This window comes from Coturnix japonica, chromosome 1, assembly GCF_001577835.2.
Source record: "Coturnix japonica isolate 7356 chromosome 1, Coturnix japonica 2.1, whole genome shotgun sequence".
In the NCBI taxonomy this organism is placed as follows: Eukaryota; Metazoa; Chordata; class Aves; order Galliformes; family Phasianidae; genus Coturnix; species Coturnix japonica.
The window spans coordinates 123,883,412-123,901,223 of record NC_029516.1 but is presented as its reverse complement, the minus strand read 5'-3'; the positions used below and the strand labels follow the sequence as shown (position 1 = coordinate 123,901,223).

Genomic DNA, 17,812 nt, shown 5'->3' with positions numbered 1-17,812 from the left:
CGGTGGGTGGTGGCTGTGAACATGCCCATACATACATACATACATATTCCTTCTGCCAAAGGAATAAGAGGAAGTTCAGCATCTTTTGGAAAGCTGACCTGTATGTACAGGTCGCTGTAACTCTCGGTTGGTGAGCACAGAGCCATCCATGGGGAAAATATCAGTGTGTGTACTGCTTCTCTATGGCAGTGCTCCTTTATGTGCATCTCTATCTGGCACCATGACAGGAGAAGAGAGGCTGCTGGGGCTCAGTGCAGCAGGCAGTGGTACCCCAGCCTGCCTTGGAACTTCTTGATTGATGTATTTAATTTGGCACGGTGGCAGAGTTAAAAACAAGGCCTGGTGGGAAGCCCAAAGCATAGTCTTTCCCAAGCGGCAGTGGCCGCATGGGTTAAAGCACAAAGGTGCTTGGCAGAGGCAGTGAGCAATAGGAGGGTGGCAGCCAATTTTTGCTACTAAAATAGAAGTGATGTCTGGGATTGGTGGTAGATTGCCTGGATCTGGGTGGAAGTGGCTGATATTTGATGGGCTACAGAAAGTGGGGCAGTGCAAAGAACTGCCGAGTGAGGAGCGAGTGATAAAAATAATGGGAAAAGAGAATTCCCTTTGCAACAAGATCCTAAATAGCTTGAAATAGGGCAGCAGCTGCCCTTCTTGAGGGCACGGAATAGAACATTGTTGCAGTAAAGGGGGAAGAAAGTAAATGCTTTGAATCTGGACCAGACTTTTGTGTGGGTGGGTAGGAAAGGCTGTGTCTTAGAAAGCATAACCAAATATCTGACCAACAGTTGTGTGATCACTGTTTGTTTCAGAGGTCACCTCACGTAACCTGTTCTAAGACTGAAGTTAAAAACCAGCATAAACAACAAAGTAATCATGTAATGCCTGCTTGTTTCCATCTTGTGTGTTTTGGAAGATAAGCTCTTCAGGATATTAGAACTGATAGAGGAAACAGTACAAGCAGCAATAACTAGCTTACTAAACAGAGGACTCGGCTCAAAACAAGCCATTAAAGTGGTTATTTGAAACTTATACATGGCTTGTGTAGGTGAAGAGCCTACAGTGCTGTCTTTCTCATGTCATAATAGAAGAGATAATTATTATTACAGCTTTTTCCCCAGTCTCATTGTGTGCAAGATAAATAAAGATCAAATCAGGGTTTCTTTCAGAGGCAGCAAAAAATCTGAACAAAGCAAAACATGCAGAAGAAGGAAATTACTGGTTTTCCCTTCTGCCTTAGTCAATAAAAGGAAAGCAGAAAGAGCTTGCTGAGGGCAGCGCTGTGGTGATAAGGCTGTGGTTTGAAGCACGCTTCAAGCCTTTGCCACTGCCCAAATTGCTACTTTTCCCTTCACCTTTCTCTTGATCTACTCCTACGCTAACACAGTTCTTTTTGTTATCTTAAAGTAGAACAGAGTGGAGATGTGTGTTGGTACTGAGGCAAAGAGTTACATGCTGGCATTAGGCAACGTTCTGCCCAGGGAGGTTGTGGATGCCCCATCCTTGGAGGTGTTCAAGGCCAGGTTGGACGGGGCCCTGGGCAACCTGATCTAGTAAATGTGTATGTTTGGTGGCCCTGCCAGGCAGGGGGGTTGGAACTACATGATCCTTGAGGTCCCTTCCAACCTGGGTCATTCTGTGATTCTGTGAACATAACTTGTCACATCTCAAACAAAATGCACCTATAAAGCTAAACTTTGTGGAAAAACAAGTAAAGACTGAGAAAACACCAACACTTTACCCAAGTTCACTGATGCTGTCAGCAAATTCATCAGCAAAATATGTCACTGTCTGTCCTTTGGAGCAAAGGAAAACATTCTTGTGTCACTTGTAGTTGCCCAGATGAAGCAGTGCTCTAAGTATCACAGAATCACAGAATTGCAGGGGTTGGAAGGGACCTCTAGAGATCATGGTGTCCAACCCCCTTGCCAAAGCAGGCTCCCTACACCACGTCACACAGGTAGGCGTCCAGGTGGGTCTTGAATATCTCCAGAGAAGGAGACTCCACCACCTCCCTGGGCAGCCTGTTCCAGTGCTCATGGTGCAGGATCATCTCACAAGAGAAAGGAAACCAAGGTGAGGTTAAAGGAAGAGAATAGCTGACTTTCTCATCACATCTAACTGCTTTGGATAATTTTCTATGAAGCACTGAATGGCCAGAAGTACTGCTGTAAACTTCACAGTCCTCACCGAATGTTTGGCTGTCTTCATTGTGATTCATTTTAGGTGCTGTGGTCTATTAATAAAATAGTTTATTGAAATACGGGGCACAAGTTAAAATAAAGCGCGCCTGGAACAAAATCTAAATATAGGCAGTGGTATCAAATGAGGCTACGTTTTCTCTTTGGCATTCCCACTGAGTTTTTTGTGAGAGGGAAAAAAATGTTGATTATACAGGGACAAAAATGAGAGCTCACTTAATTGTTTTTAACCTTGTCTGTTAACTGTTTTTGGTTTTAGGCTGTTGAAAACCTCTGTTCCTACAAAGTCTCTGCTACTCTGTATAAACAGCTGCGACAGGTCTGTGAAGATCACGTGAAAGCACAAATCCTTCAGTTCAGGGAATATCCTTTTCCTGTGCGAAGAAATTGTTAGATTTGGGCTTAAATCATGATTTTTAAGTAAGTTTTTAAATGATAGTCATAACGGTGGTGTATGCAAATGTACAAAGAGATTCTTTGTTTACCACTGATGTATTTTCAGATGGACCATGAGCAACTTGAGTCATCCAAGGGAATAATTTTAGTATTTAGAAGCATGGTAGTAATGAACCATTAAAACAAGTATTTGTTTTGTTATGAGTGCGAATTCATAGTAGCACTATGCATCTAAAATCCTCACAGATCTAACAGCAGGTATGGATTCCTGTGGCAAATGTGTGGTGGAGATGCTTCTCCAGTACCAATAGCTGAAGAAAAACTAATTTTTAACAGCAGTGCTGGGAGTCTTCTGTAAGATAGTTCTTAAGCCTCTCTGTATGGCCAGTTTTAAGTACTGGTCAGCAGTGATGTTTAACGGAGGCATTCACCGAGCCCTTTGGATACCTCACGTGTACCTTGGGAGACAGATCAAAGTTCAGAAGATCACTTGGCTGCCTTGTGACCTTCAGAACACTTGCATTTCACAGCAAATATCCCCATTGTTTTCTCAAGTTCTATTTCTATGCTTCTCTTTTTTCCCTCTGAACTGATGACAAAAGTGCTTGCAGATCTCCTCTGGAAGCTTAAGTGCAGCCAGCACTGTTTTCTGAAGCCTGTTGTGCTTTGCATGCCGAGAGCATGCTTTATGTGTCTTGTATGTAAATAGTCTACTGGTTTGCGCTTGCTGGGGAAGTAGGGTAAGTAGAGCCCATGCCCAGCAGGTCGTTCCCAGAGAGTGTCTTGGCAAACAGATGCTGGCGAGTGCTGGAGTGAACAGATGCTGTAGTGATTTGAGTGCTTGCCCTGCTTCCCAGGTCTCTGGTGGATATTCTGTTACAGAAAATGATTGGTTGAAATAGGAAGAAACAAGGGAGCGGGGCCCAGAAAGAGCCCTCTTTGTAAGTGAATGCCTTTAATGTGCTTAGGATTGTGACTCTCAGTTTCTCACTTCACCGCATTCTCCAGGTAGGTGCCTACACTCATAAAGAAGATAAATTGCTTTCTCTGTTCCTTTTTTTTTTCTTCTTCTTTTTTTCCTTTTATATGGCTTAGCTCCAGCACGGTGGTTTTTGTTTGAGTTTTTTTGAGTTCCATTAAAAGGGCCTTGCTTCTACATGTCATACATGAAACACTGATATTGAATTGGCACTGTGAATTCACCTCTTAATTAGGTGGCGTATTTTTTCTATTAGATTCGATTCGATTCATTTTTAAATGACATTCAACTAAAAAGTCCATTAGTTAATACAGTAGTCTTTTAAATGTAACGGAGAACCAAATCTTTTGGTCAGCTTTAAAGCAGTAGACAGTTGGCCAGTTTTGCATCCCTGACTTTTGAGGCTTAAGAAAAACTTAAGCTGTAAGACTTTGTGTTCCTTCCACAAGCCCAATAGAACCAATATTTGGAGAGCTGAGAACTCTGCATTCTACAGGTATACTGCTTTATATCCCAAGGACATGAGATTAGATTAATCAGATTTGACCAAAGGGAGTTGGAGATGGCATTGTGTAAGAAATGAAGGCAAAGCCACTTTTGGGTTTACTCGTGATACAGTAGAATTCTAGTAACAAGTAATGATTGGATCCATTATATAGCGAGTAAAACTTCATGTTTTAATTGAGGAGACCTAGAGATGTATATGGAAAGAGCACTATTTGGATTTATTGAGGATTATTTGGAACTGCAAATGCTTTCAAGAGATTAGGGTCACTCCTGTGGTGCGCAGTGTGAACTCATTAAACAAAGTAAACCTTTCTATCCAGCTCACCTCCATGGGTGATAAGGTTGGTTTTGACACTGATGGGATTTCTTACTTACATCTATATCAGAGCTATGCAGTGTGGTCGGTAGATGGTATTAGTGAAGGGCTGTGTGTGTTGTTCCTTGAAAACATAGGGAGGTTTATTGGAGAGCTGCCAGTTCCTGTGCTGGACAGAAGCTTTGCAATTAACCGTTCATCTCTAGGCAGTCCCAGCAACATCGGAATATCCACGAAGGAGATTTGCTCAATGGCTGGCAAAGATCATCTCTGGAATCTGACCTCAAAAGTTACTGGCGAGCTAGTTTTCCTTAATAGGTGCTGTACAGATTCTCTGGATAGTCTTTTATTTTTAAAGAAGATAAATAAATGCTGGCAAGATCATTGCAGACAAATGGTAAGTTGAGTGTTTGTTCAGAATGTGTATCCTTGAGAAGTACAGCCTGGCAAAAGGGAGCTTTTAACTTGGGTCTGTGATGCGCTTCCTCCAAGTTTCAGTAGGACTTTTCGCTTTCCCCTTTACTGGCTGGGAGCCGTTCTGTTGTCAAAAGTTACATTCTGCTGTGTTATTGGTTTGCTCTTCATTGATTTCCTAGTGGTAACCAGCTAGAATATCACTCAGAAACATATTGACTCTAGTGAAATCATTCAGCAACCAATTCTTCAGTCTTTGCTTATAGATCACTCCAACTAGGTTAATTTGTGGCTTTTATTTTGTATTTTTTTTCAAAACAGAGCTGAATATCCTGACTTACTGGGCTGAGAAACAGGAAGAAAACGACTCATAAGAATTGGCCTTTTAAGATACTACTTCATTATAATTCTAAGTTTTCCTTGCATTGTCACCAAGCTCTGGCTACAGGTGCCCAAAATTGTGGGGCACCCAAATTACTTCCTTTTCCCTCCCCCATGAGGGATGGGCAGGGATGTGTATGTGCATTTTATCTCGAATGAAACGGATAGTGTTGTGGAAAATATTCTGAACAAATTCTGCAGTCTGATGAAATTAAGGTTGAAGGTTATTACCTTGAAAGTTTGATTAAACTGGACCTGTGTTTTTATAAATATATGGTGTTTTCTTTCTGTGAACTCTGTTCTCTTTAATTACTTTTGAGAGTTCCTTTTGTTGGTTTTACTTATTCATGTTTATTCATCAGATCAACAACCCTGTAGGAAGTGGCTTTCTTGTCCAGGTGCTGAGGTAGTACCTGTGGTGTTCAAGAAAACAAAACAAAACCGATCTTGTTGCTATTTTACTTTAACGTGGTTGGCTAGAAATTGTGTGAGCTTGAGAATTGCTTTAGAAGCACTGAAATCCTTTAGAGGAGGATTGAGTAGGCATCTGAGGATAGGCAATTCAGTAGCTGGCCTGGCAGTGAGTTATGTATGGACATCCTGAGGTACTGTAATGCTAAATTAAAAGCTGAGCAGCCTTTTGAATGAAACATTTTTAAGTGAAATATGTGACAGCAGTTTACTGACAGTTGATAACTATGCTTGAGTAAATATGTATCTCAGTAGCACTAAGACTTAAACAGCACTAAGGCCAATAAAACTATTCCATTAATTGCTTATGAATTTGAAAATTGTCTTGAATCTATTCAGTTACAGTGATTAGTCATAGCATTAATGTTAACAAATGACATACCAGTAGAGATGCAGGTCACCAGAAGAGTCAAAAATAGGTGTAGCAGCAATGAAAAATCATGTGTCTGCAATGTAATTTTCCAGAATCTGCCTTATAATTTAAAGTGTTACATGCTGTCAAAGAGAAAAAATGTTTCCTTGATGTGTTTTCAGATCATGATCAGAAGCATTTTCTTATTTTTGGATCGTACATACGTACTTCAGAACTCAATGCTTCCTTCTATATGGTAGGTATCTGCATGTGTGCTCCTTTAGTCTGTACAATTTGTGCTGTATTTATAAAGGTTGAAAATATAATTTTTTTTTTTCCTCACAATATATTTGAGCTGTGTAGTAGGTTGATTAAATTTTTGTGTTAATTTATGGAAAATTAATTCTGTAATATCCACCTTCCCCAGGAGGTAATATGAGGGTAAAATAGGAAGGTCACTGTGGATCAGCTGCCAAGTTTGGGTGAGGCTGCTGCCCCTGGGCCTTCTCTTTCAGTCTAGTGGTTCTTCAGGTGTTCCTGGTTTGGCAAAGTTCAGAGCTTGGCTATTGGCTCTGTTGTTTTAAATGTTAGGTGCACTCACAAGGTGCAGATCATGTTTCCTGCCCTGGCCTTTTGTGAGTTGAGACCCGGGCTCAGAGCTCTGAGGTTAACCCCTGCTTGCTCCTGCAGTTTGAGCACCCCACAGCCACGTCTGTTTCTCAGCGTCCTTCCTGAGAGACATTTTGTATAATCACCAAGACAAACAAATCCATACTTTGCCACAATTTTCTGGTGTCTGTATTCTGTCTAAAGCAAGAAAAGATGTAGATAAAATACTGAAGTAGCAGCGTGCCTCTTCCCTGCGTATATTACTTCTGTGCTCTCCCCTCAGGATGGGGAGGAAGATGGCAGCTTTTTGTGATAGTTCTTCTTATAGAATATATACATGATTAATAAATTCTCTCTGTGTAACGTATAGGTGAGCATAATAGGTGAACAGTTGGACCGGATGATCTTTTAGGTCTTTTCCAACCTTGGTGATTCTATGATTCTATATTTATATATAATACGTATACACACATATTTTCTTTAACATGCAAATTTGAAAAGAACCAACAAAGTGATGTCTTAATTTTCATTATTCACACAGGGACATGGGGCTGGAATTATTTAGGAATCATGTCATTAGTGATAAACAAGTTCAAAACAAGACTATTGATGGAATCCTCCTGCTGATTGAAAGAGAACGAAGTGGTGAAGCAGTGGACCGAAGTTTGCTGCGTAGTTTGTTGAGTATGCTGTCTGATCTGCAGGTGAGTACAGCAAACCTCAGCCATTACCACTAGTTTTAGAAACTGACTTTGGACTATTCTGGCGTGTGTGTTATACAGAAATAATTTTATTCTAGTAAATATGTGCTTCAAAATCTGGCAAACAGATTGAGAAGGCGGTTCCCTTTTCTTTGCCCAATCCACAGTCGTTCATTCTGTTTTTTAAGTGAGATTTCTGTGCTTGTTTTCTTCTTAGTTGCGACATGTCTGTGTTATTTGCTTGTTTCTGCTTTCCATGTTAACTTTTCTGACTTTCGTCCATAACACAAAAGATTTAGAACTGATAATTCTGTTCAAGAGAGAAGAAGGACTTCTTATGATATGAAAAATCATTAGCAGATCTGAAGACGTAGATCTGATTTGTGTGCTCTTTCCCACTTTTTTTTCCTGTTACTTGGCAGTCTTCTCTTAACTGCATCAGTTTTTTGTAGGTATTACCAGTGAGTGCTACTGTTTTGTTTCATTTTTGTTTAGCAAAATACACTGCTAACTAAAGGCATCTCCTCTATTAGATCCTTCTTACAGGTCTGCATTTCAATCTGCAGTCTTCTTCACTCTCTCAGAAGTGTTTTCTTTCTTCACTCTAGAACCTAACAAAGTGTATTCTTTTATATTATCAGGCATGAGTGTGCTTTTGATCCTGCCTCCAGGATCTCTGCTTCTCTCTCCTCTTTCATTGGAGGTTAGCTTGTGGTGAAAGATGAATTAAGAACGCAAATCTTATATTTCATTCAAAAATAATTAAGCTCTTTCTCATTCCTGATTTTTAGGCAATTACAAAATTGGAGACCAACTGCTGAAAGCTTATTCCTGCTTGCATCAATCTTGTTCTATTGCAGTTCCCTGTTGTAAAGCTTTATACGTGGTCTGTGTAGAAATAACTCCTTATTACGTTAGCATAGGTCAGAAAGTTAGTGAAGGAAAGGAAGGTAAGATATAAAGTCTTGGGTTTGATTCAGTTTAAAGAGATGGCTAAAGCAATCAGTTAGTGTCTGCTTATGACATTGAATACTATTACACTCTGAATACCTGTCAAGCCAGAGATTTTGTTTGATGCGCTGAGGAAAAAGCCAAATATTTGAAAGTACTTCCTTATCAGCTTTGTTCCTAAGGCACGTTACTGAGAGTATCATCATTTTACTGTTGGGAATTACCTGTTTTGTTTTCCCAGTTGGAACTGGCCCAGAAATATCAGTGGGGGTTTTGAGCTCACGTGGATTAGATGTCATTGCTGTGCTGTTGTGTTGAGTGCTGGTGTTTGTGTGAATTAAACAGAAACCTGTCAGTTTAGACACGCTGGGAAGTCAACTTTAATTGTAGTCTTTCTAAAACCAGTGGGGAAAAAATCAGATTTCTGCATTTATATAATTTTAAACATTTATTTTGCCTTCCTGAGATTTTACTTGCCTCCAAGTAAACCAGGGTACGCTACTTTTAATGGCAGCTTAATGTAAGTAATTAAATTGATTTCTTGAACAGGTTTACAAAGAATCATTTGAACAGAGGTTTCTGGAAGAGACAAATTGCTTATATGCTGCAGAGGGCCAAAGATTAATGCAAGAAAGAGAGGTAGGTGCATGCTGTAGTTAACTGGTTTTATTTTAGTTCCATCTGCTATGGGATTATGTGGGAACTTCTGGTAGCACCACAGAGTGAATACTAAAAGAAATTTACAAGGGTAAATGATGATTATGCTTTGGGGACTGTGGTATTGTATCAAAGAGAAGAACCAATTCCAGTTTGCCATGATGTTGGGTATATGTATAGATATCTAGTATTTGTATATTGCATATAGAAACACAAATGAAGGGTAGGGAAGTCAAGTGACATTTTTTGTTGCTAAAGTCATGCTGCCAGAATGCTCATCTCCATGTAAAGCTTAAAAGCGTGCCATGAATATGGTATTTTTCTGAAAAGCTGTGAAATATCCACTGCCACTGGTCTACTCTGTATTTAATAGCTAAATTAACTGTTTACTTGTTTTAAGAACTTTTGTTGCATTTATTTTGCTGTTTTGTTCCAGTTACTTACTAGTTAAGTAGACCTTGAGACATCTTTGTTTTCTGTGCTTTTGAGATGAAATTATGCTTTGTGGTGGGCAGCCTGAAAATGTGTTTCTTCATGAAAATGTACACGGACAATATTTCCTGGTTGTCTAAAATAGAGCATGCTACCTTTATTAATTCAGTATGTACACTGACTCTTCACTAGTTGAGAATTGGTAGGTGCAATTACAATGCTTTTATTATGAGGTAATATCAATCATTAAAAACATAGCTTGTGTAGCATATTACATTGTTGTGTAATATTTATTTCCAATCCATGCTCTCATTAAGTTAGAGTTTTAAAATACTTGTCATGAACAAGGTGATCATTCATGCTACTGTACACAACTGTTGAATTTGTCCTTCTCTTCTCTTGCAAGGTCCCAGAATATCTTCACCACGTTAGTAAACGTTTGGAAGAAGAAGGAGACAGAGTGATAACATACTTAGATCACAGCACACAGTGAGTACAAATTTCATTGTTCTTAGCACAAGTCAAGCATCCTTCATAAAACGGTGTGACTATCCATGGCTGTAGAGACACAGAGATCATCTCTGTACATACTATTTGGTGTTTTTATTGTTTCTTTAAAGACTTTATTAATATCAGAGCCAATTTATTTTAAATCCAAGTATTTCTTCCCTAAGTAAAAGGGGAGAAATCTATCTAGAAATCTTCCACCATGAGTTGAAGTTAACAAAATATAACTCAAACGTTCACTAGGGGGAAGAAATGTTAAATTATGACGTGGTGTAGAGAACATGGATACAAACATTCCATTTTAGTTTACAGTGGATCACCTTTGGTACAGCTGCTGCCAATGGGTTGTGCAAGGCAGCTTGTTCTTTTTGGCACTGAGGTACTGAGTAAGAGCATGCATTTTACTGGGGTAAGAATGCACAGTCACTGATGGGCTATAAATGTATATATAATTTATAAATAATGCAGTGGTTGCTTTTGAATAAAGAACGTAACTAGATGGAACTCATTTAGAGCTCTTTGCCCTCACACCTTTTTATTTCCCCTAGGTGAAGTGTTGTCATTTCATTGGGTGTTAAAGAGATCATTGAATAATTTCTCTCTTTTTGTCATATATATTTGAAGAAAACAATAAGTTAAGCTCATGCCTTATATATCATGGTGCATATTTGAGCTTGAGTTTTCTTGCAAAGTGCCTACCTTCTTCATGCAAAATTAGTCAGGTGAAAACATGGAATTATTTCTGTATGTAAATACGATACTATGTCTGTCTGTCTGCTTCTTAGTACTGTTCTGCTTTAGGTAGACCAGTTGTCCTTACTTTTTCTGTTGTAAGAAGTTGTTCTGGGGTAAAGGATGATATTTTATGTAACCTTGAGTCCTATTCTTGAGGACAATCAGCAATTGTAGGTAGCAATAGCTGGAAGTTTCAACAAAAGTAGCTGTAAAAATGGCTTGATGTATGAAGACCAAGGGCCTGCCCAACTAGTCTTTCACGTTCACTTAGGAGCACTTTAGGAAAAGAACAGAGTAAGTACTTGTGACACTGTACTAGTACCTGCCTGCTTTTGGCTCAGTATATTTTCTGAACCTGATGCCGTTTGCCTGTATTGTATTATCCATTGGATCTCTTTGAAATACTTGTGCCATCTCACTTGGATTCATGTAAGCTTTTCCATCTATGGCATCTTTGGCAAGGAGACTTCTTTGCCCCCAGCCCAGCAGCACATCAACTACCCCATAATAGATCACTTCCTTTTGTTTATTTCAAGTCTGGGTCCCAGTGCCGTCACCGATATCCCCAGCTCCTCAGCTCTTACATTGGAAGGGAGAGTGATCAGCCTGTTGCTGTTCACCTATTTTCGTGCCCATCAGTGTAATACTATATGTGTTACTGCCAGGTCATCTCTTTCCCAGAGTCCAAACCCAAATGTGTGCAGTTGTTTTTCTTGCAGCTGCTGTTACATAATTTGATCATCCCTATTCTCTTTTTTGAACCATTGCAAATTTGAATCCTTTCTTTTGATGTGAAGGGACTAAAACTATATTGTATTTAATTATTTGCATTCATATGTGGTATTTTGGCAAAGGCAGGGATGTAAGAAGGACTATTGGTATTTAAGTTTCTGCTTGTTATAGCTTGTTTTATGGTATTTTAAATTGAATTTCTTTTGTAATCCATGGTTCATTGTTTTCTTTCTTATAACACATACGACTATTTTCTTAACGTGTAGGCTCTAATTTAAGTAGAAAATTGTTGATATTTTTAATATGATAATGTGAATTGCTCACAGATGCACTGAGGCAGGAGGTAACTCCCTTATGCCATAGTACTTCTAACATACTTTTCTTGCCTTATTTAGGAAACCACTGATTGCTTGTGTGGAGAAACAACTACTTGGAGAACACTTAACAGCTATTTTGCAAAAAGGTATGTATATATATTTTAATTAATGTATTATTTGATAATCTACAGATTCTTGTGGTCTGTGATAACTATAGGATCCATAGCTTTTATTTAATTTTTATTTAATGAGATGTATTAGCTGTGCTAATAACGATTGTGCATCAGATCCTGTATGTGGAAACAATATCTAAAATGTCATTCCATATTTGTGAATGCTTTTAAACCCCATAAGTCCCCTCTGACTTGGAGCAATGGGCTTAGGGATTGCTTTGGAACTGCTGATTTCCTCGAACATGCAAACTTCCAAGTGAAAGCTACAATTATTGTTGTAGTTTCTTTTATGTAATGGTTACAAAGCACAAGTGCCATAGTGTCACATAGCCTTGTGATTGGATGGTTAAAGAATCGTGAGTTATTGGGGCTGACAGCAGTCAGAGGCAATGTACTTCTTATGCTTTCGTTTTTATTGTACCTTCTGGATGGCAATTCCAGATTTGAACTAAAGTCTTCTTAGGAATTCCTTATTCAGATATTAGTGTCTTCAAAACAGCATTTCTCTGTTCCTCTTAACTTTTAGTATTTGCCTTCTTCCCTAAATTCCTGGGTTTGGTCTGACCTTTCAGTATTTTAAATGATCCTTTTCTTTTCTTGCACTATCCACCTTTGATGCTTAAGATCATCTAGCAAGTTATGCTTATATCTTTGTTCTTTTACTGCTGCACTGCTGATGTCCCTAGTGCTCTGTTACCTTCAGGCTCCATCACATCAATATTTAATACTTTGGGGTTGATAGATGTGCTCCTTTTACTTATTTCTTCATCCCTTTTTAAAGATAGACATACACTCTCAGTTTTCTCTGAGCTACTCTGGGAATTTCACTATTTCCAGTACATTTACAAAAATAAGCTTGTTTATTCCATCTTAGTTATTTTCGAGCTTATTGCAAATGGTAAGAATAACTAGTGTTTTTGTTGGTACGTGTCAATTTTTGCTTGCTTTGTAGCATTATTTTCAAGTCACTTCTCCAATGATAAATGTGTTCATTAGTTGACTTGGTCAAAAAATATCCTTGTTTTAATCTGCGCTCTCTCTTGGTTAATGATGTACATTCACTGTCTACGCACATTTTTGAAGTTAATTTGTAAGTCTAATATCACTCGGCTTACTTCACTTTCTGCATTCATTTGATCCAGGACACATTGTAATCCACTTGTAACATCCTAGTATCAGTACAAGTAGAAGATACTGTCTTTGTAGGTTTTGTTCCTTAGGAGAGAAGGCATATGATGTAGTCAGTTTGATACAGGAAAAAAAGCTTACAAATGCAGGGTATGTATGAGATACTTTATTTCATGTATTATTCTGACTGCTATTTAATAGTTACTGTTTTTTATTATTATTATTTTTAATTGTGAGTATAATAGAGATTTGTAAGGCTATGATGGTGCTTTCTGGAAGTTGTCTGAAGTGCTGTCATTGGAGTTCCTTCAATATCGGTTTTCATTAGTCAAGGATGTGACAGTATTTTTTCCACCACAGTTTGTATGCCAGAGAAAGAAGGAAGGTTGAACTCAATCAGCTAGATTGTAACAAAGCAGGTAGTGCATTGGTCTCCCTAAATGAGGAGGGAGCAGTGCTTGGATGTGATGGAATTGGCATTTCCAAATTTCAGCACCAAAAGAACATCAGTCACTTGTATTAAATTTTGTGTAATTTATCGTTCTGTATACTTTTAAAGTAGTTTAATTCTTCTGATATCTCAGTGTGGGCAAAAGTTGACATCATTCTTGTACATTGTTTGCCTTTCTGAACATGTAAATAAGTTAAAATTGCAGTATTTTAAGATAAAGAAGAGAGTAAAAAAGGCATCATTTGAGGCTTGAAAATCCTTTGTAATCTAATAGCATATAAAATCTTAAAGTAATTTCATATACATTGTGCATGAAGTTGAGCAGTCATACAGTGTCAGCTATACTGATGGTGTGCATTGTCAGCTTGTGTAGAATCAAGCTTTCTGGATTTTAAACAGTGGCATAAATGCTACCTTCCCCTTTTACTGAAGCCTCTATCACTAACACCAGACAATGGATCTGTGATTGTGCTGAGACTAAATACACAGTGTAAAATTTGAGGATACGGTGAATGCAGTTGTGAAAAGCTTTCCATTTAGCCTCAAACTTTACTTCTCTACTCATTAGTCCATGGCCTCGTCTCATAAAGGATGAACTGACAAAGACAAAAGTTACTTGGAAACAATTTGTAATTGTGTGTTATTATGTCAGTATGGATGTGGATCATTTATAACGCGTTCTTAATTTAAAAACATGACTCAACACATTCCAGAAGGAAAAAATAATCTTGCTGAGTTTATATACTTGTTTTAAATATAGGACACTCTACTTAGTGTAGTTTGTGGCATTCCTTAGAGATTCTGTTGGTGTATTTCATTGGGATTTTTTGGCTTTGTCTTGTATTTTCACTTGTGTTTATACAGTGCTATTCAAGTTTGCTTGTACCTCTAATTTTCTTTCCTTTTCTTTTTAAGGACTTGATAACCTGCTTGATGAAAATAGAATATCAGATTTGACACAGACATACCAGCTGTTCAGCAGGGTGAAAGGGGGGCAGCAGATCCTTCTGCAACATTGGAGTGAATACATCAAGGTATTTCAGAGATCCCTTAATACACCTAAAATGTATGCTGTTATCATAGATTTATTCTATCAAAAAGAAGAATGGTATATCATTAGGTATATGCATCAAAGACATTTTAAGCAAATATGTTAATGCATTCCCCCCCACCCCCAATAATAATCACATGGTGAGAAACAGCAACACTTAAGTTTTGATTTTTATATTCCTAACTACTTGGAAATTGCTTACATCATACGTTTGAACAATACACAAGGAGCTATTCTGGTTTACTTTTAAATAGCACCATGTGCACACTAGTTTAGAGTGTGCTGGATCATGGAATGTGTTGAGTTTCGATACAAATATATTCACCTGTTTTAAGTAGTTGGAAATGCAGGAGAACAGCAGAATGTAGCTGTTCTGCTGTAGATTGGCAATGCTTCATGTAACCAACTTAGAGCAATGCAATCAGTAAGATGAATGCTTAAGCAGTTTTGAAAGGAACATTGCTTTTGAAAACCATCCACGGTTGAAGTGGTGTTTAGGTAATTCTGGTCTGTTTAGTTAGGTGTAATAGTAAAGTAACATGCTGCCTCTGGGCAGATGAAGGCAGTAAAGCTTTACAGAAAATACTTCTCTCTGGAGTTGATAATTGCTCATGTAGTTTTCTCCTGAATCATCCACGGTTATCTCTACCTTAGAGGCAAAGTATACAACATCAGTTTGTTGTGGAGGTGACTTTCTGGCTTAGCTATACCTGGAGTTACGTGCAGCACGTGGGAGAGAGGCTGTGTCCCCATCCACCCCTAAAGCTGAGACACAGTTTGCTCAGCAGATTGTTGAGCAATGTCTCCATCACCTGCAGCCCATGGATATGTGATCAGCTTGGCCAGCATGTAGAAAACTATGGGAAGGAGGACCAGGACCTTGCCCTTCAGCAGCAGCGAGTTGACTTACCACGTCATGTCTCAGAATCAGGCTTTCAATGGCCTCATTTTAATGAATTTTTTCACATGCTTAGAAATCTAGAAACCATTTTCCATAGAGTCAATAAATCTTCTCCATTCCAACATCTCTATGTTAGAGTTAGAGTACATTAAAGTGTGAGGCTACAGGAACTTAAATTCTATCCTGTGAAGCAAGAAAAAGTGTGTAAGTCCTGGAGGGAAGGCAAGTGCACTGCTGTAGTCACCTTGTTATGATTTTAGGCATGACACTTAGCTCTGTATATCTCAGCTTTGCAACTTTGGAGCATGGATGGAGGCTGAGAGAGATCTGGATGCTGTTAATGAAAGGGGAAATGGACTTAGTGCAAGATATATATGAGTCCAAGGATGCTTGGCACCCTTGTGTTTGACTTGATTCACTCAGAAATGGTTCTTGAGAAAGATCTTAGTGAAAGATTGCAAGGATAATCAGGTATTAAGTGGAGATTTTGAGGCTTGTGAGGAATTTTCCCGTCTTTACTTAACTGTGGTGGAAAACATAACACCATATTGATGTAAATACACCGATTAAATACTGTTCAGCTATTACCGTGAAGGTGGTCCTCTTTCTTGTGGTGGAAAACTACTCATTCTGTGTAGGGCAATGTTTGGTGTTACAAAGCAGCTGTAAATTGTCTGATAGGTTGACCCCATGGGATGGTTTGATTCAGTGGGCAAGGGATACCATAGTTCTAGTTCTTGAATAGTAAGTAAACAAGAAAAGAAAGTTCGGTCTGTGGCTTTTGCTTGCCAATGGGAAAATCCTGTTTGTTGAAAGTCAGCTGATCTGGAGCCCTCACAGAGTGAGAAGCCTTGGAGGAATGAGCAGCAGTTGGATGTCAGCCCTCTGTTCCTGTCAGTGGAGCTCACTGATGGGCTCCAGAAGAATAGTACGAAGTTGGCCATTATACTTTCTAAGGCAGTTTCCATATAATTTCTTTTACATGAATCATGTAGTTCTGTATTTAACTGTAAACTTGTACATCATACAGTCATGTCTACTGTGTATTTTTGTTTAGCTCCTGTCTTAAATGTGTATAATCTTTAAATCAAACGCTAATGTTTGAAATCCATTAATGTGTGTCTGGGCTTTTTATTTTAAAGTTTAATGCATCTCATTTTCTGAAACTGGGAAGTCACATAAGCAGCTCTGTAAGATTATTATTCTCTCTTAATGGTTGATTTTATAAGGGTGAATGTGTCTGCTGGGGGAGACAGGTAGTGCTCTGAAGTATTTTATTATCAAAAGTGTTTGTTTTACAGAACTTTGGGACAACAATAGTGGTTAATCCTGAAAAGGACAAGGATATGGTGCAAGAGCTACTAGATTTTAAGGATAAAGTGGACCATATCATAGAAGTGTGCTTTCAGAAAAATGAAAAATTTATAAACTTGATGAAAGAAGCCTTTGAAACATTTATCAACAAAAGACCAAATAAGCCTGCAGAATTGATAGGTACACAAATATTTTTCTGTAAAATATTTCCAAAAGCCTGTAGAAAGCATGATAAGATGATGCTGCTGAGTGTGCTAGCGCAATAGTGGTGCATTATGCAGTTGCTTTAGGAGATTTGCTTTGGGAGCACTGCGGGACTGAGCAGCGCGGGGTGTTGTTTAGGTGTGTGCGGTGTCCCTAAGGAGTACATCACTTTGCTGTCCTGCACCATGCTTCCTGCACTGCAACTGGGCTAACTTGTGCTCAAGGAGCTCAACGCGAGTGCTGCCGGTGGTGTGAAGGGCTAGGGGAAGTGTAGCCAAAGCAGAATTCTTAACTGCGGTGGCAGATGAGTTCTCTGGGTCTTAAAAGATCTTTCAGAAAGGAGAAAGTGCAGCTCATCTGACTCGAAGCCTGATGTTGGAACAATTTTAAGGCCTTCAGGTAGAAGGAGGAACTAAAAATTGAGTATCTTGAAGGGAGAACTAATGTTCATTAAGAGGAAAAATCTTTTTACTGGGGTTATTTCTGATCTGGTAAAATCTGGCAATCTGTTTTACCTGCGGCCAGCATAGCTATGATATTTCCCACTTGTAGAGGATCCTGCTCCTTTGTTTTTTTTCCTCTCTTGCCTCTATTCAACGTAGTTTGTGGCTTCATCCTAAAATAAACCTGTTTGGGTCAAATAGAGCAACCTAGTGAATACAGGTTAGAGGCATGATACGGCCTGCTGTCATCTGCAGGTTGTGATGTTTCAGCTATTGCAGTGGTTTCCTTCTTACCCCAGTAGGTCGCGTAGGGATACTAATGTGGCTTAATCAACGTTGAGCTAAATTCATTGCTTAACAGTATTCCTAGCATTCCGAAGCTACTAACTTGAAAGCATCGCTTCTTTTTAAATTTTTGTATGCTCAGAGCAAGGAGCGAGAGGGGTTTGCTAAAGGTTTACAAAAACTCTAGTCCTCTCTGTGTTGTTT

At 38.8% G+C, this 17,812-nt stretch overlaps 1 protein-coding gene across 3 annotated transcripts in view; it reads left to right on the top strand.

Moving 5' to 3' along the window:
* The window catches only part of CUL4A (cullin 4A), a 33,138-nt gene that overhangs the window by 1,689 nt on the left and 13,637 nt on the right, over positions 1 to 17,812 (top strand). For 2 of the 3 annotated variants that reach the window (XR_004305901.1, XM_015849386.2), the window contains exons 3-11: positions 2,461 to 2,564; positions 4,727 to 4,796; positions 6,200 to 6,273; positions 7,168 to 7,330; positions 8,828 to 8,917; positions 9,774 to 9,856; positions 11,737 to 11,804; positions 14,326 to 14,444; positions 16,664 to 16,856. Coding sequence is in view for 1 of the 3 variants with exons in the window: in XM_015849386.2 (XP_015704872.1) it covers positions 2,461 to 2,564; positions 4,727 to 4,796; positions 6,200 to 6,273; positions 7,168 to 7,330; positions 8,828 to 8,917; positions 9,774 to 9,856; positions 11,737 to 11,804; positions 14,326 to 14,444; positions 16,664 to 16,856 (964 nt within the window). In the remaining 2 variants the exon portion in view is untranslated. The remainder of the gene's footprint in view (positions 1 to 2,460; positions 2,565 to 4,726; positions 4,797 to 6,199; positions 6,274 to 7,167; positions 7,331 to 8,827; positions 8,918 to 9,773; positions 9,857 to 11,736; positions 11,805 to 14,325; positions 14,445 to 16,663; positions 16,857 to 17,812) is intronic. The other variant, XR_004305902.1, reaches the window with a different exon arrangement.